General features: G+C 62.2%; 2 protein-coding genes and 1 non-coding gene across 3 annotated transcripts; 2 read left to right on the forward strand and 1 right to left on the reverse strand.

The window, feature by feature from the left end:
• Positions 1 to 1,461: 1,461 nt before the first annotated feature.
• ABCA7 (ATP binding cassette subfamily A member 7) lies at positions 1,462 to 13,012 on the forward strand. Its single transcript, XM_088526763.1, has 49 exons — positions 1,462 to 1,537; positions 1,637 to 1,730; positions 1,852 to 1,993; positions 2,065 to 2,192; positions 2,262 to 2,383; positions 2,451 to 2,645; positions 2,711 to 2,800; positions 2,923 to 3,160; positions 3,235 to 3,374; positions 3,442 to 3,558; positions 3,645 to 3,824; positions 3,896 to 4,104; positions 4,187 to 4,363; positions 4,432 to 4,658; positions 4,765 to 4,982; positions 5,068 to 5,272; positions 5,340 to 5,456; positions 5,541 to 5,712; positions 5,824 to 5,955; positions 6,025 to 6,164; positions 6,237 to 6,374; positions 6,463 to 6,659; positions 6,742 to 6,814; positions 6,949 to 7,151; positions 7,254 to 7,302; positions 7,477 to 7,557; positions 8,036 to 8,190; positions 8,274 to 8,398; positions 8,466 to 8,564; positions 8,713 to 8,908; positions 8,996 to 9,090; positions 9,215 to 9,247; positions 9,415 to 9,520; positions 9,600 to 9,674; positions 9,809 to 9,978; positions 10,048 to 10,225; positions 10,317 to 10,432; positions 10,514 to 10,658; positions 10,731 to 10,854; positions 10,940 to 11,069; positions 11,165 to 11,285; positions 11,444 to 11,506; positions 11,581 to 11,687; positions 11,758 to 11,899; positions 11,967 to 12,101; positions 12,170 to 12,273; positions 12,345 to 12,437; positions 12,519 to 12,756; positions 12,843 to 13,012. The coding sequence occupies exons 1-49, from the start codon at positions 1,472 to 1,474 to the stop codon at positions 12,975 to 12,977; spliced, it is 6,735 nt and encodes a 2,244-aa protein (XP_088382889.1). The 5' UTR covers positions 1,462 to 1,471; the 3' UTR covers positions 12,978 to 13,012.
• Positions 13,013 to 13,680: 668 nt separating this feature from the next.
• Positions 13,681 to 13,787, reverse strand: LOC148594337 (U6 spliceosomal RNA). The gene has a single exon (XR_015913512.1). It is a non-coding gene; the product is annotated as a U6 spliceosomal RNA (small nuclear RNA).
• Positions 13,788 to 14,415: 628 nt separating this feature from the next.
• TMEM259 (transmembrane protein 259) lies at positions 14,416 to 24,907 on the forward strand. Its single transcript, XM_088526744.1, is given in 12 exon segments — positions 14,416 to 14,458; positions 14,460 to 14,652; positions 17,068 to 17,334; positions 17,770 to 17,938; positions 19,396 to 19,506; positions 20,775 to 20,897; positions 21,247 to 21,347; positions 22,228 to 22,285; positions 22,583 to 22,666; positions 23,214 to 23,346; positions 23,701 to 23,800; positions 23,919 to 24,907. Coding segments are annotated over 12 exon segments (2,196 nt in total). The 5' UTR covers positions 14,416 to 14,426; the 3' UTR covers positions 24,744 to 24,907.
• Positions 24,908 to 25,879: the final 972 nt, after the last annotated feature.

The raw sequence follows: 25,879 nt of genomic DNA on the forward strand, positions 1-25,879 counted from the left end.
CCACCGTCCACCCTGGGAGCTGAGGACAGGATTTGCTCTGACGGGCACAACTTTGCGAAGGCAGAGCAAGGAGCGAGGGCGGCTCTGCCGGCAGAGCCGGGCGTGACCCGTCCCCTGTGTGACCCATCCCGGCTGCCACTCACTTTCTGCGTAGATCCCGGCTTACAGCGACCCTTTCCATGGCAGCGTTGGGGTGTCGCGGTGCTGTTGCACTTGCACTGCCCTGTCAGGAAGGGGCTGCAGGGGCCGGGGAGCCCCTGTGCTCCCTCCTTGCAGTGGGGATGGAAGGGCAGCGCCCAGGCAGACGCAGGCTCCCTGCGCTCATTAATTATGGATTTGCATTTCCAGCCCTTGCAGCTATAGGGTCAGGGCGCAGAAATGTGCTGGGGAGCAGCCAGCGTGCGTTGCTGACGGGCACGGTGCCCTGGGCCCAGCACTGACACCGGCAGGTGAGCTGGACTTTCCTGTCCCGGGCAGCCCGGGCTGCCGCTGTCCCTTGGTTTGTCCCCAGGGCTGAGCTCAGCGGCCGCAGGGTGCCCCCATGGCACAGACCCTTGTCCCGGCTTTGCTACGTGGTTCCGATTGCCTCCTCCACTGGTGCCGCCCGTGTCCAGGGTGCCCTGGCTGCTCTCCCTCCTGGTGCCGGGGTGCCAAAGGCCCCTCAATCCCCTGAGCCCCCTGCGGAGAAACCTAAAGCCCCGCTTTAGTGCCGCTTACGGCAGTCCCTGCAGGCTGATTAGCGGGATTTCCTCAGGAGGATCCTAATCCCGCCTGGCTCCGGCACCTGCTTATCCACTGCCAGGCCTGGGCTTGCAGATTAGTGCCGGAAACGGGAGCTGCAGGGTCCTGCCCTGCTGCCCGGCCCCAGCGGGTGCCCAGCCCCGCGGGCAGAGCCGCCTGCCCAGCCCCTGGCACCTGGATGGGGTGGCCAGAACACAGAGCAGGACGTGACCGCGGGTCTCCCGCTCCCGGAGGAGACAGATGGGTCTGGGCATGCAGGAGGGAGGTGCTTGCTCTGTTATTGCACCCAAAATGGTCCTGAGCCCCGGGACGGCCAGGAGAGGCCAGTCCTGTGGCCCCTTGCAACAGGGTGCCGGCAGCACCTAGGAATGGGATCCCTCGGGTGATGTGGGCGGCTGCTGCACGATTGGTGTCGGATGGGAATCCGGAAGCAACCTGACCCCAAAGGAGCTTGTGCCCTGTTTTGCTGCTCTCGGTTTACAAAAGGAAAAGATTTGGCAGCTTTGGTACGGAAAGGAGCTTTGTGGCAGGAATGTGGTGCCGCCTCCTCCCTGCGGAGCCGCAGGGTCCTGGGCAGCTCGGGCGGATGCTGGTGCCATGTCCCGTGTGACGCCCTGTGTCGGGCGCACGAGAACCCGGTGGCCTCGGGCAGATCAGCCTCGAGGCTGGGATCCCGCTGACCCTGCCGTGCTCTTCCTGCAGCCAGATCCACATCCGCGCCGGCCCCGCCATGGCCGTGGGCACCCAGCTGTGGCTGCTGCTCTGGAAGAACTTCACGTACCGGCGGAGGCAGCGGGTGAGGCGGGCGCCCGAGCCGGGGCTCCTGCAGCCACCGGGACCCATGAAAGGGGACTGTGCCCCCCTGCTCCGCCCCGACCGCGGCCTCCCCCTGCAGATCCAGCTGGCCATCGAGCTCCTGTGGCCCCTCTTCCTCTTCGTCATCCTGATCTCCGTGCGTCGCTCCCACCCGCCCTTCATGCAGCACGAGTGTGAGCGCGGGCGCGAGCTGGGGCGGACGTGGGCTGGGGGGCTCTCCCTGCTCCGGGGTGCGTGGGGCCGGGGAGGCTCCCTGGCTGCCACCCCCAGACCCGTCCCCGCCGTCTCTCGCAGGCCACTTCCCCAACAAGGCGCTGCCGTCGGCTGGGACGCTGCCCTGGATCCAGGGCATCATCTGCAACATGAACAACCCCTGTTTCCGCTACCCAACGGCGGGTGAAGCCCCCGGCACCGTGGGCAACTTCGACGGCTCCATGTGAGCGCGGGAGCCCGTGGGCACGTGGCGGGTGCCCCCCGAGCGCCCCTCACCGTGGCCTCTGTCCGCAGCCTCTCGCGCCTGCTGGCGGACGCGCGGCGGGTGCTGCTGAGTGCCCAGGGGACGCAGCTCCGTGGCAGCGCGGACGCCCTCCTGCGTGCCCTGCAGCGGCTGCGGGGCAGCGCGGCGCTGCCGAGGGGTGAGCGCCGCGGCGGGCGGGCGCGCGGGCGCCGGGGGGACCCCGCGCTGACCCGGTGTCCCCCGCCAGCGCTGCCGCTCAGGGGCTACCTGCGGGAGGCCGAGAGCTTCTCCCGCTTCCTGCGCACCAACGCGTCGCTGCCGCCTGCGCTGGTGGACGAGCTGCTGGCGGCCCGGCTCAGCCCGCGCGGTGTGAGTACGCGGCGGTGCGGGCGGGCAGGGGGGTCTGCGGGCCTTCACCGGCCCCGTCTGTGCCCAGCTCGCCCGGGTGGGCGCCCGCGTCCCGCTGGAGGTCCTGGTGTGCGATGCCGAGGAGCTGGCGACCGTCCTGGTGGCGGGTGACGCTGCGGGCGCGCGGCGCCTGCAGGAAGGGCTCTGCGCGCTGCCCGGCCCCGCGCTGCGCGCCCTGGAGCGCGCCGTGCTCGCCCAGCTCGACGTGCCCCGGCTCGTCGCGGTGAGTCCCGGGGTGCCAGCGGCGCCGTGTCCCCGCGGAGCAGCCGTGATGCTGTCCCCTTGCAGGAGCAGCTCAGCGCGGGGATGGACGACGTGGTCGATGCCACGGCAGCCCTCGCTGCGGTGCTGCAGGGCAGCGAGATGCTGCTGCAGGAGGTAGCTGCCCCGTCCCCCTCCTCTGCCGCGGGCGCTGATGTCCCTGGCAGCGCTGCACGGTCCTCGGCGTCCCCGTCCCTGCACGGGGCTCCCGCGGCCCCGCTCTATCCCCCTCTCCCCAGGTCTCCTCCAGCAGCAGCTTCGCGGAGCTGAGGCAGGAGCTGGCGGCGCTGGCGGCCGCCAACGGCAGCAGCTCCCTGGCGGGCGCCCTCGGGGCGCTGTCCCGCATCGCCTGCGGGCACCCCGAGGGCGGCGGCCTCCGCGTGCCCTCCCTCAACTGGTACGAGGACCACGACCTCGGCGCCTTCCTGGACCGCAACAGCTCGGAGCGCGGAGCCGCCGACGCCGGCAACGCCAGCAGTGAGCAGAGCCTGGCCGGCCCCTGGGGCAGCCTCGGCAGTGGGGCAGGGGGTCATTCCTGTCCCCCCGACCAGGTCCCTTCTGCCAAGAGCTGCTCCGCAGCCTGGAGTCCAACCCCGTCTCGCAGCTCTTCTGGAGGGGCGTCCGGCCGCTGCTCGTGGGCAAGATCCTGTACACGCCGCCGGGCCCCGGCCCTGAGCGCGTCATGGCCGAGGTGCGCGGGCGCCGCGGCGGCCCGGGGCGCGGGGGCCGCCCCGGCGCCGCTCACCGCGGTCCCGCAGGTGAACCGGACCTTCCGGGAGCTGGCGGCGCTGCGGGACGCGGCGGGCGCCTGGCGGGAGCTGGCGCCGCGGCTCTACGCCTTCCTCAACGGCAGCCTGGAGATGCGGCTCGTGCAGGTGCGCGGCGCCTGCGCGGGGCCGCCCGCCGCGGCCGGCGGCTGCGGGCAGAGCCTCCGACCCCGTTTTCCCCACGTTTCTCGCAGGAGCTGCTGCAGGCCCCGGGCTCCGCGCGCCTCCTGGATGGGCTCCTCAACGGCACCTCCTGGGACCTGCCGGCGCTGGCCGCCTTTCTGGCTGCGCCGGCCACGGACTCCGGCCTCACCTGGCACCGGGTCTTTGCTGAGGTCGACCATGTGGTGGGGACGCTGGCACAGCTCATGGAGGTGCGTGTGTCCCCGGTCCCCGTGCCGTCCTGCGCCGTCCCCAGCGCCACTCATTCTCCCTCCAACCACAGTGCGTCCGCCTGGACAAGATCGAGGCGGTGGCCACCGAGGAGCAGCTGGTGGCCCGGGCGCTGGAGCTGCTGGAGCAGCGGCAGTTCTGGGCCGCCGTGGTCTTCGAGGTGCCCGCCACCGGCGCGGCCGGGGGGCTGCCCCGCCACGTGCGCTACAAGATCCGCATGGACATCGACGACGTCACGAGGACCAACAAGATCAAGGACAGGTTGGATGACGCCCAGCCCCGCGTCCCCTGCCCACCTTGGCCAATGTCCCCCGCCACAACCAGTGCTCTGCTGTGTCCCCAGGTTTTGGGACCCAGGCCCGGCTGCTGACCCCTTCAGCGACCTGCGCTACGTGTGGGGCGGCTTCGCCTACGTGCAGGACCTGGTGGAGCAGGCGGTGGTGCGGGCACAGAGCGGGGCCGCCCCCCGCACCGGCGTCTACCTGCAGCAGATGCCCTATCCCTGCTACGTGGACGACGTGTGAGTGGGGACAGGGTCCCCGGCAGCCGCGGCGGGACGGCGGGCGAGCGCGGCTGCTCTCCCGGCAGGTTCCTGCGGGTGCTGAACCGCTCGCTGCCGCTCTTCATGACGCTGGCCTGGATCTACTCGGTGGCCATGATCATCAAGGGGGTGGTGCACGAGAAGGAGACGCGACTCAAGGAGACTATGAAGACCATGGGGCTGAGCAGCGGCATCCTCTGGCTCGGCTGGTTCCTCAGCAGCTTCATCCCCTTCCTCCTCAGCTCAGCCTTCCTCGTCCTCATCCTCAAGGCACGTTGCAGAGCTGTCTATGGGGAAGATGCCAGGGTGACGTGGGGGGCATCGGAGGTGACAGAATCAGGGGGCTCTACAGGCTCCAACCCGCCTCATTTTGCAGCTAGGGAATATCCTGCCCTACAGCGATCCTGCTGTGATCTTCCTCTTCCTCGGCACCTTCTCGGTGGCCACCATCTGCCAGTGCTTCCTCATCAGCACCTTCTTCCTCCGCGCCAACTTGGCCTCGGCTTGCGGCGGCATCATCTACTTCTCCTTCTACCTTCCCTACGTGCTGTGCGTGGCCTGGCGGGACCACGTCACCTTCCCGCTCCGCGTCCTCGTGGTGAGCAGCCCCGGATGCCCCCGACCGTGGGGTCCCCTCGTCCTCCCAGGGCTCTTGCCCCATGCTCTGCACTCGCTGTCACCAGAGCCTGCTGTCCCCGGTGGCCTTCGGCTTCGGCTGCGAGTACTTCTCGCTCTACGAGGAGCAGGGCGAGGGCATCCAGTGGCACAACCTGGGCGCCAGCCCCGTGCCCGGAGACCCCTACAACTTCGCCACGGCCATGGCGCTGCTGCTGCTGGACGCCGGCCTCTACGGCCTGGCCACCTGGTACGTCGAGGGCGTCTTCCCAGGTGAGAGCAGCCCCGCGGCCCCCGTGCCGCCCCGGCCGGCCCCGCTCCGACCCTGTGCGCGCCGCAGGTCAGTACGGCATTCCCAAACCCTGGAACTTCCCCTTCCTGAGGAGCTACTGGTGCGGCGAGGAGTCCTCGGGCGGGCACCCCCCGCACCCCACCGCCCCCCTGGCTGCGCCCCAAGGTGAGATGCACCCCCCTGTACCCCTTGGGGCTGGCCCTGCCGCCGGGGGCCCGGACACCTCCGTGACGCTCCGGCGGCTTCCAGTGCTGGTGGAGGAGCCGCCAGCCCAGCTTGCGCCCGGCGTCTCCATCCGCAACCTGGTGAAGATTTACCGCAAGGGCGGCCGCGCGGCCGTGGACGGGCTGAGCCTGGACTTCTACGAGGGGCAGATCACCTCCTTCCTGGGCCACAACGGGGCCGGCAAGACCACCACCATGTGAGCCCACGGCCTGGGACTGCATCTGCCCCGGCTTTGGCACAGGGCTGAGCATCGAGCATGGGGACATCGTCCCCGCCGCGCGCTGCTCCTTCCCCGCTGCCCCTGCAGGTCCATCCTCACCGGGCTGCTGCCCCCCACCTCCGGCACCGCCTACATCCAGGGCTGGGACATCCGCTCGGACATGGACAGCATCCGCAGGACCATGGGCACCTGCCCGCAGCACAACGTGCTCTTCGACATGTAGGTGCGGGCGGGCAGGGGCCGCGGCGCGCGGGCGCACCGGGCGCTCACCGCGTGCCGCCGCCGCAGCCTCACGGTGGAGGAGCACGTCTGGTTCTACGGGCGGCTCAAGGGGCTCTCGGAGGAGCAGGTGAAGGCGGAGACGGAGCAGCTGCTCCACGACACGGGGCTGCCCCACAAGCGCCGCGAGCAGACGAGGAGCCTCTCGGGTGCGTGGGGAACCGCGGGGGCCGCGGGCACCGGCGGCGCGTCCCCCGTGACGGCCGCCCCGCGCCCCGCAGGCGGCATGCAGAGGAAGCTCTCGGTGGCCATCGCCTTCGTGGGCGGCTCCCGCGTGGTGCTGCTGGACGAGCCCACGGCCGGCGTCGACCCCTACTCGCGCCGCAGCATCTGGGAGCTGCTGCTCAAGTACCGCCGAGGTGGGCGCCGCCTCCGGCCGCGGTGGCCCCGGTGACAGGGGGACAGCGGTGGCCGCGCGGGCTCAGCGGGCGCTCTGCCCCCGTCCAGGCCGCACCATCGTCCTGTCCACGCACTACATGGACGAGGCCGACCTGCTGGGTGACCGCGTGGCCATCGTGGCGCGGGGCCGGCTCTGCTGCTGCGGCTCCCCGCTCTTCCTCAAGACCAGGCTGGGCACCGGCTACTACCTCACGCTGGTGAAGCGGGAACGGGCCGGCACGGGCGCCCCCGGCCCCTCCAGGAAGGTGGGTCCTCCGGCGACTCCGGGTATCCGAGCGTGTCGCGGCAGCCTGAGCTCCGGCTGCAGCATCCCGCACTCTGCTGCAGGATGAGAGCGACTCGGAGCGCAGCAGTGACACCGGCCTGGGCAGTGAGCGGGACAGCGAGGCCAGCACCGTGGGTACGGGCTCCATCCGCCATCCCGAGAGACCCTGCTGGGCTTGGGACCGCGCGCCCGGAGCTGCTCCGTCCTCCGCTGCTCGCTGTGCTGGATCTCAGCACTGTCCCCATTCCCGGCTCTCCCCGTCCCCCCAGATGTGCCCCAGCTCTCAGCGCTGATCCAGAAGCTGGTCCCGGGCTCGCGGCTGGTGGAAGATATTGGACAGGAGCTGCTCTTCGTGCTGCCCTACAGCGGCGCCGAGGACGGCTCCTTTGGGGAGCTCTTCCGGGAGCTGGACGGCCGCCTGGGCGAGCTGGGCATCTCCAGCTACGGCATCTCGGACACGAGCCTGGAGGAGGTGCCGGAGGCGGAGGAACCGGCGCTGCTGCTTGGGCTCGGGCTCTGCCCACCGAAGCGGCCGGCGCTCACGGCCATGGTCAATGCCCTGTCCCTCCCGCAGATCTTCCTGAAGGTGGCCGAGGACATGGGGGTGGATGTCGATGTGGCAGGTAAAACCGCCCAGGTAGAGCTGAGCTTTGGTCCCCAGGGGTGGGAGGGACGCGGGGCAGCACAGGGAGACACCGGAGCAGGGATAGCGGGAACTGCCGGAGCAGCCGTGGGCACAGGGACACGGCCCAGGCTGCGTCTCCAGCCCTCCTTAGCGCCCTGCCCTGTTTCATCAGGCATCAGGAGAGCCCCCCAGCCTGGCAGCGGAGCCGTCCCCAGTGAGGACAGGGATGCAGAAGCTGCCGACGGGGAGCCGGGTAAGAGGGGCCATGGGGCTGGGGGGCTGCACTCCCTGCGTGTGGGTCTGCCCTGCTGTGGGTCCCTCCAGATGCACTGGGGCCACACGTAGTGTCTGACCAGGCACGCACACCAGGATGCTCCAGCAGCAGCATCGCGGCTGCCACCGGCCTTGGGCCATCCTGGGGCTTTGGGAAGGGAGCAGAGCAGATCGGAGGGGTTTGGGATGGGGCGAGCAATCCTGGGCCTGTCTCTTGTGGGGGCCAGGGGAATTTTGGTGGGGGGTCTGCAAGCCCCCTGCCCCTAACGCCGCCTCGCGGCACGTCCCTCCAGCCGTAACGCTTCTTTCCTCTCTCCTTTACTCTGAGTCCAAGGAGCCAGGAGAGGTAGGAGCCGGGGGGTGGGCCGGGGAGTCCCAGCGGGGCCGGGGGCCGTCGCCGCGAGCCCAGCGGCCGCGCGAGCCCCCTGCCCTCGCCAAGGCGCCGCCTCTGCCCGCAGCCGAGGAGCCGCGGGAGACGGACCGGCTGCGCGGCGCGGGCGCGCGGGGGTCCCGCCGCGCCGCGGGCTGGGCGCTCGCCCGCCGGCAGCTCCGCGCGCTCTTCATCAAGCGGCTCCTGCACGCACGGCGCAGCACGCGCGGCTTCTTCGCCCAGGTACCGCGGCCGGGGCGGCGGGGACAGCGGGCAGCAGCGCAGGAGCCGCCCCCGACCCGCTCTGTCCCCCTGTCCCCTTGCAGATCGTGCTGCCCGCCGTCTTCGTCTGCATCGCGCTGCTCTTCAGCCTCATCGTGCCGCCCGTGGGGCGGTACCCGCCGCTGCGCCTGCGGCCCTCCATGTACGGGCCGCAGTTCACCTTCTTCAGGTGGGTGCCACCGCCACCGCCACCGTCCCCGCTGCTGCCGCCGCACTGCCCCGCTCTGTGCCCGCAGCGACGACGCACCGGGGGACCCGGACACAGCGCGGCTGCTGGGTGCCCTCCTGGCTGAGCCCGGCTTCGGCACCGAGTGCATGAAGGATGAAGGGGATGTGTGAGTGCCGGCACATGGCGCTCGGAGCGCGCGGGGACCGGCCCCCTCTCCGGGTTGCTCCGGCACCGAGAGGCTCCGTGTCTCCACGGGCCCTTCCCAGGCCGTGCCGGGTGCTCATCGGGGTCTCTCTCCCCGCGTGTGGGGCCAGCCCGGGGCCGTGCCCGCCGGCCTCCCACCCCGGCGGCTTCTCGGCGCCGCCGGCATCGCTGGCTGCGCTGGCGGCGCTGCGGCACGGGAACGGGACGCCGGGCGAGCCGTCGCTGCCGTGCCGCTGCAGCGCGCCCGGGGCCCGCAGGATGCTGCCCGACTGCCCCGAGGGCGCCGGGGGGCTCCCCCCGCCGCAGGTACCCCCGAGGCTGCGCCGGGCACGGGGACAGCGGGCAGCCCCGGGGCCGTGTGTCCATCCGCCCGTGTGTCCGTCCCCCTGCCAGGTGCAAAGGGGCACCGGTGACGTCCTGCAGAACCTGACGGGCAGGAACATCTCCGACTACCTGGTGAAGACCTATCCGCAGATCATCCGGCAGGGGTGAGCGCGGGGACCGCAACCGCGGGGCCTCCGGAACGGGCACCTATGTGGCCCTCGTGGCTGGCAGCCACGTGCTGGGCTGACGTCCCCTTGCCCATGTCTCATTCCTCACCGTTTCTCGCAGGCTGAGAAGCAAGAAGTGGGTGAACGAGCACAGGTGAGGCGGGGGAGACGGGGTCTTGTTCGGTGCAGAGCAGGGCCCGTGGAGCCGGCGAGTGTCGGGCAGAGGCGCCGTGTGGCCTCGGCTCTTCGCTGCCCTCACCGCGGTGTCGGGGCTGGGGACGAAGGTGCAGGACGAAACGTCTGCTCTCCCCTTGCACCCAGGTACGGCGGCTTCTCGCTGGGCGCCCGCAGCTCCCAGCTCCTGCCGTCAGCGGAGGAGGTGGACGGGGCCGTGCGGGAGCTTCGGGCGCTCTTCGACGTCGCACCGGTACGGCCGGGCCCGCGGTCGGGGTCGGGGCTGCGCGATGGGGGGGACACCAGCCCGCTCCTCACCCCCCGCTCCGCAGGGCAGCCCCGCGGACCGGCTGCTCGGCAACCTCAGCCGCTTCGTGGAAGGCCTGGAGACTCGCAGGAACATCAAGGTGAGCCCGGGACGGAGCGTCCCGGCGGGCTCCGGTCCCATTCCCAGAGGCAGGGAGTGCCCGGACGCCAGGGCCCCGTTGGTCCCCATGGCTGAGCGCGGCTCAGGGCGCTGCGGGGCTCCCTGGGGCCGCAGGTCTGGTTCAACAACAAGGGCTGGCACGCCATGGTCTCCTTCCTCAACGTGGCCAGCAACGGGCTGCTGCGGGCCGGGCTGCCGGCGGGCGCCGACCCCGCGCGCTTCGGCATCACGGCCACCAACCACCCGCTCAACCTCACCAAGGAGCAGCTCTCGGAGGCCGCGCTGTGAGTGCGGGGCTGCCGGGGGTCCCGCGGGGCCCCGCGCCGCCGCTGACACCGTCCCCTGGTCGGCAGGATGGCCACCTCGGTGGACGTGCTGGTCTCCATCTGCGTGATCTTCGCCATGTCCTTCGTCCCGGCCAGCTTCGTGCTCTTCCTCATCGAGGAGCGGGTCAGCAAGGCCAAGCACCTGCAGTTCGTCAGCGGCTTGAAGCCCGTGACCTACTGGCTGGGCAACTTCGCCTGGGACATGGTGTGACACCGTGAAGGACGTGAATGGTGTGGGAGGCTCCTGGGGGCCAGACCCCACTCGTGACCCCGTCTCTGCTGTTTCCTGCCCGCAGTGCAACTACCTGGTGCCCGCGCTGCTCGTCGTCCTCATCTTCCTCTGCTTCCAGCAGAAATCCTACGTGTCCTCGGCCAACCTGCCTGCCCTGGTCCTGCTGCTGCTGCTCTATGGGTGAAGGGAAGGGGCTCTGGGTGGGGGTCCCGCTGTGTCCCCGGATGCATTTCATTGAGCCCCATGTTCCTCTGCCCTCAGCTGGTCCATCACACCCCTGATGTACCCGGCCTCCTTCCTCTTCAGCATCCCCAGCACCGCCTACGTGGCCTTGACCTGCATCAACCTCTTCATTGGCATCAACGGCAGCGTGGCCACCTTCGTGCTGGAGCTCTTCGTGGACCAGGTGAGCCCCACAGGGCCCCCCGCGCACCCTGCACCGCTGCAGCTCTGCCTGACCCGCTCTGCTGCCCCACAGAACCTCAACGACATCAACCGCGTCCTCAAGAAAGTCTTCCTCATCTTCCCGCACTTCTGCCTGGGCCGGGGCCTCATCGACATGGTGAAGAACCAGGCGATGGCCGATGCCTTCGAGAGGTTCGGTGAGTGCTGTGGCCCTGGGCCGTCCTCGCAGTGCCCCCACGCTGGCTCCTAGCGCCCCTCGTCCTTCCTCTCGGCCGCTCGCAGGGGACAAGCGCTTCGTGTCCCCGCTGCGCTGGGAGCTGGCAGGGAAGAACATGTTTGCCATGGCCCTGGAGGGCGTCATCTTCTTCCTCTTCACGCTCCTGCTGCAGTACCGCTTCTGCCTGCGGCTCAGGTGAGGGGCCCGTGCGCAGCGGCCCCACGGCCAACGTGCGGTGGCCCCACGGCCCACGTGCTGCGCTGCAGCATCCCCGGCAATGTCACCCGCAGGCCACGGGCGCCGCGGCTGCCGCCGCTGGGCCAGGAGGACGAGGACGTGGCCCGGGAGCGCACGAGGGTGGGCGTCGCGCCGAGCGCCTCCCACGTCCTGGTGCTCAGGGACCTCACCAAGGTGAGCGGCGGGGCCGGACACAGCCCGCAAGGACGAGCAGGGACAAGGAGAAACCTCCTTCTGCACCGCCCCTCCAGCCGCTTCGGGGTGGCCGGGGTTAGTCCGGAGCCCCCAGGCTGGCCGGGGTATGTGGAGCCGTGACCGTCTCTGTGCCACAGGTTTACCGGGGCAGGAAGGCGCCGGCCGTGGACCGGCTCTGCGTGGCCATCCCCCCCGGCGAGGTGAGGGCCGGATGCTGCAGCACCCCGGGGTGCCGGTGCCCGGGAACTGCCGCTCACCCCGCACGTCCCACCAGTGCTTCGGGCTGCTGGGGGTGAATGGCGCCGGCAAGACGTCCACCTTCAAGATGCTCACGGGGGACACGGAGGTGACGCTGGGGGAGGCCTGGCTGCAGGGGCACAGGTGAGCGGGACGGGGCTGGCGGTGGGGCCGGCGCTCACCGTCCCCGTGCTCACCATCCCCATGCCCGCAGTGTCCTCACCGACCTGCAGTCCGTGCACCAGAGCATGGGCTACTGCCCGCAGTTTGACGCCATCACTGACCTGCTCACGGGCCGCGAGCACCTCGAGTTCTACAGCCGCCTGCGCGGGGTGCCCGAGGAGGAGACGGCCGCGGTGAGGCGCGCGCTGTCCCCGTCCCCGTCCCCATCCCGCGGCGCTCAGCCCCGTGCGGCTCTCGCAGGTGGCTCAGTGGGGCATCGCCAAGCTGGGGCTGGGGCCGCACGCGGACCGGCCCGCCGGCAAGTACAGCGGGGGCAACAAGCGCAAGCTCTCCACGGCCATCGCGCTGCTGGGCTGCCCGCCCGTCGTCTTCCTGGTGAGCGCAGGGCCGGGGGGGTGTCCCCGCTGCTGCGGCCGCCCGGCACCACCGTGACGCCGTTGCAGGATGAGCCCACGACGGGAATGGACCCACGCGCCCGCCGCTTCCTCTGGGATTGCATCCTCAGCATCATCAGGGAGGGCCGGTCCGTGGTGCTCACGTCGCACAGGTACGGGGCGCTGGGGACGGCGCGGGGCTCCGGCCGCCCGGCGCGGGGCCTCACGTCCGCCCCGCCGGCAGCATGGAGGAGTGCGAGGCGCTGTGCACCCGCATGGCCATCATGGTGAACGGCCGCTTCCGCTGCCTGGGCAGCGTCCAGCACCTCAAGAACCGGTAACGCCGGGGCCTGCGGGCGCTGCGGGGCCCGGGGGGTGTCCTGCGCTGCCCACGGCACCGTCCGCGCTCCCGCCGCAGGTTCGGTGACGGCTACACCGTGGTGGTGCGGGCGGGCGCGCGCGGGCCGGCGCCGGTGGAGAGCGTCCTGCGGCGCCACTTCCCCGGCCTCGTGCTGCAGGAGCGGCACGGCGCGCTGCTGCGCTGCCGCCTGCCCGCCGCCGCCGCCTCCCTGGCCACCATCTTCAGCGTCCTGGCCGCCCAGCGCGGGCCCTGCGGCATCCAGGACTACTCCGTGTCCCAGACCACCCTGGATCAGGTGCACTAAGGCTGCTGGCACTGAGCAAGCAGGGACGGGGACTGTGGGGCTGCCCCTCACCACCGTCGCCGCCTCCGTCCCCCCAGGTGTTCGTGCAATTCGCCAAGGAACAGAGTGACGAGGACCCCGTTGGGGACCCGGCCCCTGGGCAGGATGTGGCCCCGGCGCTCGGGCTCCCGCGGGTGCTGGAGGACGAGAGCTGCCAGGAGAGCGCGGTGTGAGGTGCCAGGGCTGCGTCCTGCCCACTGCCCTGGTGTGGGGCGGGCGCCGGGCTGGCCCGGGGGCCCGTCTGCTCCCTGCAAAGGTGTTAAATAAAGGCAGCAGCAGGGCCTCGCATTGGGCTGGTTTCCCTCACGGCTCTGCCCAAGGCTCGGCAGCACAGCTGGGACCTGCCTGGGCTCGGCACGTGGCCACATCCCCTGGCGAAGGTCGATCCGGATCTTGGGGTCAATCAATCAGGATCTCGACCTGGATGAAGGTCGATCAGGATCTTGGGGGCCTTGAGGGGTCCCCAGGCAGGTCACGGGGCCGGAGGAGGCTGCCCAGGTCCCTCTGGGGCATCCTGCGCGTGCCCTTCGCTGTCCCGCAGTGCCCAGGGGGGTCCGGCCCCACTTTGCATGGCGTAGCCAAGCAATGAGGCCGGAATGAGGAACCGGCTGCTCCTTGTCCGGGTGGTTTTGCGGGCTGTCCCCAGGGCTCTGCCAGCTCCTGCCGTTAAGGTGGAGCTGGCACCAGGGGGCCACGGACGAGTCATTGGGCATCGCTCAGGAGCACCCAGCGCTGCGGGGCAACAGGCACCCACAGCTGCCCTGCACCTGCACCCTCACCCTCTGGGGCGGAGGCAGATGGTGGCCTCTCGCAAGGGGCAAAACCGGGGCAAAATAAACACGCCGGGGGAGTTTTGGGTGTTCTGCTACCGGAAAAAAAAATATGGAACGCTTCACGAATTTGCGTGTCATCCTTGCGCAGGGGCCATGCTAATCTTCTCTGTATCGTTCCAATTTTAGTATATGTGCTGCCGAAGCGAGCACGAATCCACCTTCCCTCCGGAAGATATTTAAACCTCTACTAAATCATATTTTTTAAGTTAGGGTGAGAGCTTTCTTACCTCACATTTACCGTTTTCGGTTAAAATATTGCATTTCAAACAGTTTACTCCTCTCCTTTTACTGAAACCCCTTCGGATTCGTAAAATATTGCCTTTTTCCAGGCCTGAGCGAGGCCGGCTCGCGCGAGGCCTGACGGGAGTCGCGCCGCTTTGCATACCGCCCCGAAGAGGGCGGGGCGGCCGGGCCGGTCCTCCGCGCTCCAGAGTTCCCTGCGGCGGCCGTCGGTGCCGGGGCGGCGGAGGAAGATGGCGGCGGGGCGGTGAGCGGGTCGCGAGGGGCCGCTCCCGGACCGGGTCGTCGCCGCTGCCAACGCACCCCGCCCCTGCCCATGGCCGCGGGGCCGGCGCAGGAGCCGCGTCCCCGCCGGGCCTGCTCGGGCCGCGCCGCTCCCGGGGCCTGCGGCGGGCGCGGGCGCCGCCAGGCCTGACGCGGGCCCCGGTCGGCGCCAGGAGGCCGCGCTACGGGCCGCCCGCTGCCCCGGCCCCTCCGCGGGGAGCGGGGGCCGTCCCGACCGACCCACCTGGCAGCGGGGCCGCTTGGCCCTCGTGCCGCGCGGCCAGGATGTCGGAGAACCAGCCCAACGCCAACCACCACGCGGGCAAACAACACCGGGGGCGGCGGCGGCGCCAACAACCGCGGCGTCCGCAACGCCAACCTCAACCAGAACCCGCTGATCAACGTGCGCGACCGCCTCTTCCATGCCCTGTTCTTCAAGATGGCAGTGACCTACGCGCGCCTCTTCCCGCCCTCCTTTCGACGCGTCTTCGAGTTCTTCGTCCTCCTCAAGGTGAGGGGCCGCCGCGCGCTTCGCGGGTCGCTTTGTGGCACCCTGCAGCCAGGTGCTGGGCCGTGGGTTTGCTCGGTGTAACACACAGCACCCCAAAGAAGTTCAGCTCTGCCTCTCTGCTAGGAGCAGAAACAGCTTTTGGATCATCCAGGCCAAGCCGTCTGCTGGGTTGACCTGTGAGCCCCTTTGGTGAGGAGGATGAGAAGAACTGTAGTGATCTCTGGAGGTCCGCAGGACCCCAGGGCTCTTGGCTGAGATCTGTGCGTAAAAGAGACTGCAAATTGCTCCTCCAGCTGCCCGAGTTGCTCTCGAGTTGGTTAAAAGCCGCGTTGGGATATGAAAGACTTCTGATCCCATTTCAGCAGTTCGCTCTTTGGGCTGTGGAGTGTGGCTCGGTCGAGATGTTTGACAGTGTCAATATTGCCAAAGTCTGCTCTTCGCTGTAACCGATGCACGCACACATATTAATGCTGTTTCTTTTTGGTAGTCAACAACCTTGGCTACATGTGGACAGCGCTGCACCTCTGCTGAGCTGGGCAAAGATCTTCCTGCAGGTGTGGGCACTCGCAGAGGGGCCGCTTTTCCACAGGGAATCGGAGCCGAATTCTCCACAGGGTGAATTCGGCTCCTGAACCCGAGTGCTGCTCCCAACACGCTGTCACCCCTGGCCAGCTGCTCTGGGCTTGGCTGCTGCATCTTGGCTTCCAGATCTCTGCTGGAGCTTCTCCTTGCTGCCTCACGTGGGAAATTGAGAATAAGGGGAAGAGGGAAAAGGGGCTGCTAAGTGTTGACAGTGACTTTCCATTAGGAGCTTCTAAAATCCAGCCCCTTTGAAACAAGCAGCCATCCAGGGCGCCTTGTCTTGCACCACTTCTTTACCAAACACAAAGTGAGAGCCTTTTTATGGCAACATAATAAACATGGCGTGACAGGGCGCTTTTGCAATGCTCTGTTTTGGTCTGAGAAATGTTCAGTTTTTTTAACAGCCCTCCCTGCACGTCCCTGTGCTGTGTGAGGGGGTTCAGGCAGACGCAGGTGGAAGCAGGAGGCTGTCAGGTGGAATGTGTGGTGCTCGCCAGGCTGATCTCGCTTCTTTCTGTTGTGAGTTTTGATCAAAGCAGACCTGAGGAGATGAAAGTGTTCACAGGACATCTGTGGAGAACGGCCTGGTTCTACCCCAAGAACTGCAAATCTTACCAAATTACAGCAGCACCATCTCTGCGCTCTGTATCTAGTACCAAGGAAGCTGGTGGGTTTATCTATTTTTAAAGAAAACCCATTAAGGCCTAGCCATTAAAACACAAGAATTTTCAGGCCCTTGCAGAATAATGCTTTTTGCTAGGAATACTCTTCTTTGGTCTGGTCTTTGTTATGTGGGTGAAGTTTTACTCTGTCACAGACAGTTTAACACCACAAACAGTGGTGTTAAGCCTCATCCTTTGTTTATAGGCTATTTCTGGGGCAGTTTCTGTATGTGTCATCTCCTCACTTGCTGTCATTCTGCTGAGCAAGGTTGAGGTCATCAGCTCCAAGAAGCTGCTCATCAATTTTTACCTGGGATCCAAAACCAGCATCTCTGAGCACCTGCCTTGGAGCAGAGGGGAAAAACAGATCCATTCTTATCAGTAAACAAGACACAGTTGAACTAAAACTCCAGCATGGAAGTTCATCTTGTTGGCAGATTATCCAATGGAGCAAACGTCTGCAGCTCGGCCCACAGGCTGCTTAGTGGTTTGGTGTCACAGCTCCTCCTTGGCACTGGCCTCTGCTGCCCAGCTGTCCTTGTCACAGCAAGCATTTTGCCAGAAGAACCTGGTAATTCCCATTCAGGAGAAGATTAAGACCTTGTTATTCCATTGCTCCCTACCACTTATAATTTCCCCCATGAAATGCTGGTGGGTCAAAGAAAGCAGCACTTTGCACGGATACGCAGGGCAATTCCATGGCATTTTGTGTGTGGTTTTGTAAGAGTTGGCACCACCCTCTTGGTTGTGGGCAGTGTGTGTGACCTGCAGCTGCTTTATGGGCCGCAGCAGCCAGGGTGAAACCCAGGGCACAGGGTGCTGGTGGAGCAGTTTTGGTCACAGGCCCTTTGGAGAAGCTCTGGATCTTTTTTTGGTGCTTGCCTGAAGAAGACAAGTTTTCAGCTGGTTAAAGAGGCATCAGAAGGGCTGACAAAGGGAAGATTGTATCACTTGCTCTGTAAAGCTGAAGAGATTACCCGATTCCAGTGTGGTTGCTTGATTGTTTAGTACGGAGACCACCAGGGTTAGAAAGCATAAAACCTCTCGTGCACTTGTAAATTTGTCCAAATTAATCCAGTGTTTTTACGGGCAAGCAAGAGATGGCTGACTAAAATTCTGGAATTTGTAGTTTCCTTGAATTCATGTTTTCTGCTGTGTTTCTCTTGTGCAGGCTCTCTTTGTGCTCTTCATCCTGGCTTACATTCACATCGCCTTCTCCCGCTCCCCCATCAACTGCTTGGAGCACGTGCGGGATAAGTGGCCACGCGACGGCATCTTGCGGGTGGAAATACAGCGCAACTCGAGCCGAGCCCCCATCTTCCTGCAGTTCTGTGATGTCGAGAAGTTTCCAGGAATGGTGGTGGAGTCCACAGCTGAGGAAGAGGAGGAGGAAGAGGAGGAAATGACTGTGGATATGTTTGAAAACAGCTCTATCAAGGTAAGGACTCTTTTTGTGGGTCGACAGAAGGAGATGGGAACCTGGGTTTGGGCTGAAATTCAGATGATCGTTAGCACAGTCATCCCAGGTTTGGGGCTGCAAGGACAGGTGAGCTGACAGCCTGTTTGGTTTGTGATCCAGCAGGTTTTCACCACTACGCAGCTTTTCTGCTCTTGCAGCTTGGGAAACCACCCTAACAAACTAGTCTAAACAGCCAGAACCTGCCACAGTCCATCCCTGATCGCCCTGTCACTTAGAGGAACAGTATGTTCTGTGGCATGTCCAGACCCTCCGCATCGGCCTCTTTTGCTTTAAGATAGAAATCACAGCCTGAGAAAGTGGCCTCTTCTATCCTCTGAGAGTAGAGAGGAAGGCCAGAGGACTTGAACTGGAATGACTGCTAAAGTGACTTTCCCCACCATGGTTTTCCAACAGTTTGAGCTGGATATTGAGCCCAAGGTGTTCCTCAAACCATCCCGGATGAGCAGCACCGAGGCGCTGACCCACAACGAAAGCCAGGAGTTCTCATTTAGTGAAGCGGCCACTAAAGGTATGCAGCCTCTGAGGGAGACTGTGTCCGAGTTTGAGATGCTAGCAAGAGCAGGTAAAGACACCTTCCACGGCTCTCTGCGCCCTCTTCCCTTGCACCTGAGCATCTTCCCTGCACATCTCACTCCTCCTGGCTTCCCTGGGTCCATGCATAACAACCTTAAGTGCCTTCCGACTATCCCTGGTGTTTTCACTTACGATTAGTCTTACCACTACTAACAGTAGATCCATAGATCCCTTTCCTTGGGCTGGAAGGGAGACTGGGAGTGGGGAGTCATCTGCATCATAAAACTGGCAGAAGCCTCTTGGTCTGCTCTCATGTTTCTGCAGTGCCAGATGCTTTTGATGAATTTGAACCTTCCTTTTTGTCCTGTTGAGATCTGCAGAGATCCAACTGACAGCACACATTGCTGATTGAACAGGCCTGGGCTGTGTTTTGGGCCTCCTAAATGACCGCAGTGCCTGGAATAACTATTCTGAAAGCCACTGAGCAAGTTTTAGTAGATTGCAAGATACAGTATTGCTGTTCTGCATCGCTCAGATTGTTATCCGGCTTTATCCCTCTCCTTATTTCAGCATGACTTAAGTTGCTAATGTCTCATTAACTCTAGAAGGAGCTTAAATGACTGTGTATTGTTTAAAATGCAGTTCCAGTATTAGAAAAGTTCTGTGTCTAGTGGTTTTGGGGGGGGGAGAATCTGTTAACAGTCACATATACTAAAATAGAGACTTGGCAGCTAGATTCCCATTAAATTTTGGCATTTTCACGCATGCTTCTATCCCTGGGAAAAATGTAGTTATTTGCTCTTCAGAAGTACAGCATGTTCTTGCTGTGGAGGATTGGGAGACTGGACATTATAATGGCCCCATTCCCTTGTTTTTGCAAGTGTTTTACTTGATGCTGCTCCAGAACTCATTAGTCCTGAACTTCAGATCATTAAGTTGCTTAAGACTGGAGAGCATATAAATATTTTTGGTGCAAACCCTTCATTAATAGTTGCCGAAGTTCTGTGAGAATCACACTGTACAATGTTGTGCACAGTGATAGGCTCTGCTTTGGTTTGATGAATTCCCAAGTGGAAGTGATCCAGAAAGATGGTGGGAGAAAAGAATTGTTCTGCTTCCCAATGTAGTTATCAAATTCATTTTTTCAAAGGGGTCTTAGATTACCACCCCCCCCCCAAAAAAAAAAAAAAAACCCTCATTTCCTCTTATTTTTTCCAACTTTCTTGTGTTGCAAGTGCATGCAATTGAGTATTTAGACAAAACACATCACCACTGAAAAACATTTTGTGCTACGAAGAAAGCAATTCTTTTATTCACACTCAAACATTGCATTGCCCTCTAAGCTTAAAACTGTTTTCTGCTGAAGAAGGAGACAGAGCCCATCTTCCTGACTGACTCTGTCCTCAAGAACTTGGTGGAAGGAGGTGGCGGGGAGCCTGGGGGAGCAGTTTCTTTGCAGTCGCTCTGGGGAACGCTGCGGTTGACTGTGGCTGCCCTCTCTTGCAGTGTGGCCGCAGGAGGAGTACATCGTGGAGTACTCCTTGGAGTACGGCTTCCTGCGGCTGTCGCAGAGCACCCGGCAGCGCCTCAGCATCCCCGTCATGGTGGTGACTTTGGGTGAGTGAGGCACCGGCGTGCCCTGCTGGCTGCGTGTCCCTCGGAGCCACCCACGGTGCTGCCGGAACCACGGGAGGGTCGAGGTTGGAAGGGACCTCTGGAGATCCCCTAGTCCAACCCGCCGCTCCAGCAGGGACACCCAGAGCAGGGGCACAAGGTCCATCCAGGTGGGTTTGGAGATCTCCAGGAGCCTCCACCGCCTCCGGGCAGCCTGTGCCAGGGCTCTGTCCCCCTCACAGGAAAGTTCTTCCTGCCACCTCGTCCCCTCCTGCCACACAGAGCACTAGGCAGACTTGCTTAGCGTTGTCTCCACGTGCTCCTGGCCCTCGGTGACAGCAGCAGACCCTTGTTCTGGGACAGCAGCCTCCCCTCCCGGTGTTCGGTCTGAGAAAACCTGTGCTAATCAGAAATGCAGTCTCAGGCCTTCTTGTGCCTGCAACCTTAATTGATCTGTAATGAGTCATTAGTGCAGCAGTTGAACTCAATTGTATTAGCCCAATAAAACTGAAGGACAGTTGGGCTGCATTATTAAGCAGTGACCTCATGTAGGTAATGAGTATTTTCTTTATTAAATGTCTATTTACTGATTTGGGCTTTCAAATCCAGCCAGGCAAATTCCTTCATCAGAATCCTAGTGCTGTATTAAAAAAATACTCCTGTTTATGCTCCATGATTAATATAGGTTTGGGGTATTTTTGCAAGCTAGCTAGTGCTTGTACAGCAAAATACATTTGTGTGTGCTGTACCAACGTCCTGGATGGAACCCAACAGCCTCCACTGGGTGCCAGAGCCATGGGAGGAGTTCACATGTCCCCTCCTGCAAGAGGGCACATGAGGACACGCAGGCCCCAGCGGTGGCATGAGGAGGTCACCTGGGACCTGAAATATCAGCCTGGCCCTCCCGGATTTTACCAGGATTCATTTCTCCGGGCCTTTAGCTGGGATGAGCCCGCAATTGCTAGGAAGATCATCCAAGTCATCGGTGTCAAATTCCTTTTGTGTCGATGTGAAGAGAGGTTATAACAGCTCTGATGTAAGAGCAGGGACCTGATTGACATTGGCATTTTGTCAGCCTGGCTATATTTGTCAGGGTGTGACATTTTCCTTCCCAGTCCTGCCCAATTTAGTTGTATTGGCAGAGGTCCGAGTGCAGGCGCAGGTCTGCTGGCAGACAGGTCCTTTGAAGAGATGGGAGGCCTGGGCACTTGCCTTTCCTTCTCTGTGGCTTAAGATCTGAACAGGCTGAATGTTTTCTGTTTTTCACCTAGATCCCACTAGAGACCAGTGCTTTGGGGACAGATTCAGTCGCCTATTGCTGGATGAGTTCCTGGGTTATGACGACATCCTGATGTCTAGTGTCAAAGCTTTAGCTGAAAATGAGGAAAACAAAGGTAGGACTTGGGGGAATGGCCTTCAGCAGCTGTGCGGGAGGTGATGTTTTTCATGGATGCATGAATATCATCTTCCAATGATTAATCTCTAATGCAGGGAACAGTTCCCTGTGTTATGGAGAGATGTTATTGCCAAGGACAAAGTAAAACAGGCAGGAGTAGAGAGGAAATGTCTGCAAACATGATTTTCTACTGCCTCATTGTACTGCATAACAATAAGAGCCATGAGGAGGTGATGCGACGCATCTCCCTCTGTAAACACTTCGTGGTTTTTTTGGTTCTTTTTAAACCAAATTTGAAGTTTAATCTTAGCTTGTAGGCTAATGGCATTGGGCTTTGTTTTTTCCAGGTTTCCTTCGTAATGTAGTATCCGGGGAACACTATCGCTTTGTCAGCATGTGGATGGCCAGGACTTCATACCTTGCAGCCTTCGTCATCATGGTCATATTTGTAAGTGGGGAGGAGCTGAGTGTTGTCCAATTTTGCACCCGGTGCTGGTCAGCTTCAGGGCCACCCTGTGTGTTTGTGCAACAGGACAGTCCTGTGCCCACCGAAGTGATCACATCTGCTTTTAAAGTCCATCTCACAGAGTATGCACAGTTGTGCTTTGGAGATTTGCCTACGGATACTTAAATCTAAAAATGAAACAAACAGAGGAGCTGAAATGGAATGAAATAATCTGTTTGCAGTCAAGGGTGGTTCAGGCTAGAGTCTTAGGATAGTTAAGTACTCAGGCTGCCAAGGGATGAGGTGCAAAACCTTGCCCACATTTTTAACAGTGCCAGGGTTGACTGGATTAGAACTGAATCTCCTGTGATTCCTTGTCTGACCAGATGCTTGCAGGTAAGTATTGGAGGAGAGATCTCCATAAGGACTGAGCCTGTGCTCATAGCCTTAGAGCTATCTCTGTGTCTGACCTCCTCTATGCAGCTCCCTGTGCTGTAATGTTGCAGCATATAAGAGCAAAAATGGAAACGAGTGTAGGGTGACCACTGCCAGGCAGCGTGAGCTGCCAGGGCCAGCACAGATGTAGGGCTAGAAGCCCTAGTTCCAGCTCTGACGCTGCTGTTTGGCCATTGCTCCATTATTCAGCACAAGTCTCTTTACAGCCCAATTACCTACTGTCTATTTCACTGCAGTAGGATAAAGATTAATTGCTGTTTGTGAAGCCTTAATTACTCTGTGGGAGGTCCTTGTGCATAGCTCAGGCTCAGGAATGTGAGATATGCACAGCACGGCGTGTAAGGCCGAGCTTGTCTCTGCTGTAGTGCAGTTTGGAAGGTGAATCCGTGGCCCTGCTCTGACACTGGCTTCTCTTCTGTTTCTGCAGACCCTGTCCGTTTCGATGCTGCTGCGTTACTCTCACCATCAGATCTTTGTCTTCATTGGTAAGGGTTTTCCGGGCCGTCCAGGGTGTATTAGACACTGGGCCTGCTCTAGTGCAGTGGGGCTCGTGTATTCTCTTGACTGCTGTTGTTCAGAAGGGTTCCTGCCTGCAGCTGCCTGGAAAACGTGTCCTGCCACCCTGTGCTTGCAGGAGCAGTTCTGACTTTGCCAGTGTCTGGGGTGATGGGCAAGACAGGGGTGTTCACAGCGTGTCGTGGGGCTCTGAACAGGGAATGATGTGGGGTGGAGGGTTCTCTGCTCCCACGTTCACCTGGTATCACTGTGTTTCCTTCTTGCAGTTGATCTGCTGCAGATGCTGGAAATGAACATGACAATTGCATTCCCTGCAGCTCCCCTACTCACTGTCATCCTGGCTTTAGTAGGTAAGAACATTAGCTCTTTTCTTACATAGAGGAAGATGGGCAGCAAGTCACTTTAGGGTCTTAGAAAGTTGAATTCCTTTTTCTGACCTGAATAGAGCAGATGGTTACTGTGTCTGCTTCTCACAAGGTGGAAGGTTCTGGAATTTGAGGGCAGACAATAACCTGCATTATCTTTCCAAGGCTTCTGGAAAATCAATTCATTTGGAAATCACATAAACTGAGTCTTTGCCTTTCACTTTAGCTCATTTCAGATTCATGTTCCCTGTGATAGCACAATTTTAATTAAAGACAAACAAAAACCCAAATCTCTGTCTAGAGCCAGCAGATGCTCTGGTCCATGTAGTGATTGCGGTGAGCAATGAAACTTGTTTGACCTTGTCTGCTGCTTTAAGCAAAAACCTGCCTTTGCTGTATAATTGCAGTTGTAGAAATTGTCCAGTTCTAGGAATCACAGAGAACTTGTCCAGATGCCCCTTTGGGGAGGCTCTTCCCTGGAGCTGTTGTGTCCCGTGCAGGGAGCTGACGGCAGATTCCTCTCTCCCTGCAGGAATGGAGGCCATTATGTCAGAGTTCTTCAATGACACCACGACTGCGTTTTACATCATCCTTATTGTGTGGCTGGCTGACCAGTATGATGCCATCTGCTGCCACACCAATACGAGTAAGAGACACTGGCTCAGGTAAGGGCTGGCGACATCTGTGTTTTGCTCACAGCTTTATTTCGTAGTGGGAAGTTTCTTTACACCCTTTGCAGCCCTCCCAAGGAGGAGGACTCCCACTCTTGTATGTTCTTGGGAGCTGCTGTACATGTCACTGTGTTTAAAAACCCGATTGCTTCCACTCTGGGTCTTGTGCATGGTGCTCTGGAATCACTCCTGCCTTCTGTTTTGCTGTGTTGAAAACTGGTTCTATTGCAGGGGGTCTGCACCGCCGTGGACAAAGTGTCACTGCTCTGAATAGAGTGATGAGTGGAAGGAAACTCATGTTTGTCCCCTCCGTGGCTGCATTCTGATACTTATTGCTTTTCTCTGCAGGTTTTTCTATCTGTATCACTTTGCCTTTTACGCTTACCACTACCGATTCAATGGGCAGTACAGCAGCCTGGCTCTGGTCACCTCGTGGCTCTTCATCCAGGTGAGTAGCTGCCGTTTCTGCTGCCGTGGTGGTGCCAGCAGGATGGAGGCAGGTGGCAGAGGGTGAATTTTTGCAGCCCGGGCTCCGTGAGTGACTCCCTTCCCTCTGCTTTCTCTAGCATTCGATGATCTACTTCTTCCACCACTACGAGCTGCCAGCTATCCTGCAGCAGATCAGGATCCAGGAGATGCTGCTGCAGAACCAGCAGGTGGGCCAGGGCACGCAGACCACGCTCCAAGACAACCTCAACAACAACACTACGGCCGCGCCGGTGGACGCGGGGAGCCGCCGGCCCCGCTTGGCCGCCGGGCCCTCCGCGGAGAGCGGCGGCCCCGGGACCCCCGGCGAGGCCGCCGGCGTCATCGCCGCCGCCGCGGCCGTGGGGGCCGATCTGAACTGGGTGGCCGAGACCGCGGCCATCGTGACGGAGGCCTCGTTTCTGTCCGACCTGAGCTCTAGCCTCTTGGAGCCAAACGTGGTGCATGAAGCCGTGGCCAACGGGCACCCTCAGGATGCTGCCGCTGCCTCCGGTTTGGTAGCCCGGATCAGGGTGAGCAGCGACCACCCGGAGACTGCTATGGGCTCCATCACTATTGAAGTCACTTCAACATCTGTGGTTGCTGCAGCAGATGTTCCGCCTGCCGCAGAGGAGGCACCAGCTACACCCCTTGCCCCAGTGCAGCAGGATGGGGCCTCTGTGCCCAGCCCTTCCCCTCCGGAGCAGACTGAGGCTGGAGAAGGGCCAGACAGCCAAGCAAAGCCCAGCAGCAAGAACTGCGTTGCAGGCAGCAGCGTGGCAGCGACCACCCCAGCCCCTGTGCCCAGCACAGCTCCGGACCATCACCCGGGCCGTGCTCCGGGGGACCGGAGCGAGAGCACCCACTGCCCTGCCCCAACGGAGAGCGCGGCGAGCTCCAGCCCGGACTCCAGGAGCCTGTCTTGAGTCCCGCTTCTCGGCAGCCCTGCGCTGCCAGGAAGGCGTTGGGATTTTGTCGGTTATTATTTCTCACCTCACCATCATCCTTAACCCATGAATTCCTCGTAGTCGGAGGCAGAGTAGCTGGGCCGGAGAAGAGGTGCTGCAGTAAACTCCCCTGAGAAACGAAACCGTGCGCTTGTGTGTGACGAGGGGTGACCGCGGGCGGCGCGGCGCCCTCACCGGGGGCTGCTCCTCTTCGCCCCGGCCGTCCTGGTGGAGCCGCTGCCTCGGGACAACCCGTGTTTGTGGGGGCAGAAGCTGCTGCGTCTGCACGAGGGGAGCGTTCCCGGGCATCCCTGGGAAACGGGTGAATTTTCCTTCTGTTCTAGTGCGAGAGTAGCCTGAAGCCTTTCCCCCAGGGTCAGATGTGCTCGTGTCGAAGCAGAGCTGGGCCGTTACCAAAACAGAGCTGCGGTTCAGTCACCCCTTTCCTCCCCTTCAGCTTCATTAGTTGGGGGTTTGGGGATAGCGGGGGCTGTGCCCAAATCGGAGCTTCCTGGGATGCGTTTGCTGGGATCCTGGGGGGATTCCTGCTCTGCTCGACCCCGGAGCAGCGCTGTCCCTTTTGCTGCTGGGGACGTCTGGTGGCTGCTCTTAAATATGTGTGGCCAATATAAAAAAGGCCTCAAGTGCCACCTCCCAGGAACTGCTGTGCAGCTTCATTATGTGCAGAGGCGCTTGGGGGGAGGAGGAGGAGGAGGAGGAGGAAGGCAGCAGCTCTGTCTCTGTGTGACTCTGCTTTTGGCACCTGCTCCTGTGGGTGGCTCAGTTTGCTTTTCAGTGCCTTGTCCCTCCACGGGGACATGTTCGCGTTGCAGCGTCGGCTCCGGCCCCGAGGATTGCTCGGCCGTCCCTGAGGCCGTGCGGGGCGGCGGAGCGAAGAACCAAAACGCTAAAACCAAGAAACTCCGACTGATTTTTCCCTCTCTTTCCTGGCACAGGAGGTGAAGGGCCTGAAATACATGGGGGGAAAGGGCAGGAGGAGGGGGCTTGGGGCCCTTAACCTGCCTTTCCCAGAGGAGCCCCCTGATTTCAGCCTCTGCCCCATGCAGCAGCATCTGCCCATCCGCAGGCCATTCCCTTGGGAAGGGGGTGCAGAT

The sequence above is a fragment of the Tinamus guttatus genome, unplaced genomic scaffold (assembly GCF_059628265.1).
Source record: "Tinamus guttatus ecotype Peru unplaced genomic scaffold, ASM5962826v1 Tinamus_guttatus_pri_ptg000254l, whole genome shotgun sequence".
Classification (NCBI taxonomy): domain Eukaryota; kingdom Metazoa; phylum Chordata; class Aves; order Tinamiformes; family Tinamidae; genus Tinamus; species Tinamus guttatus.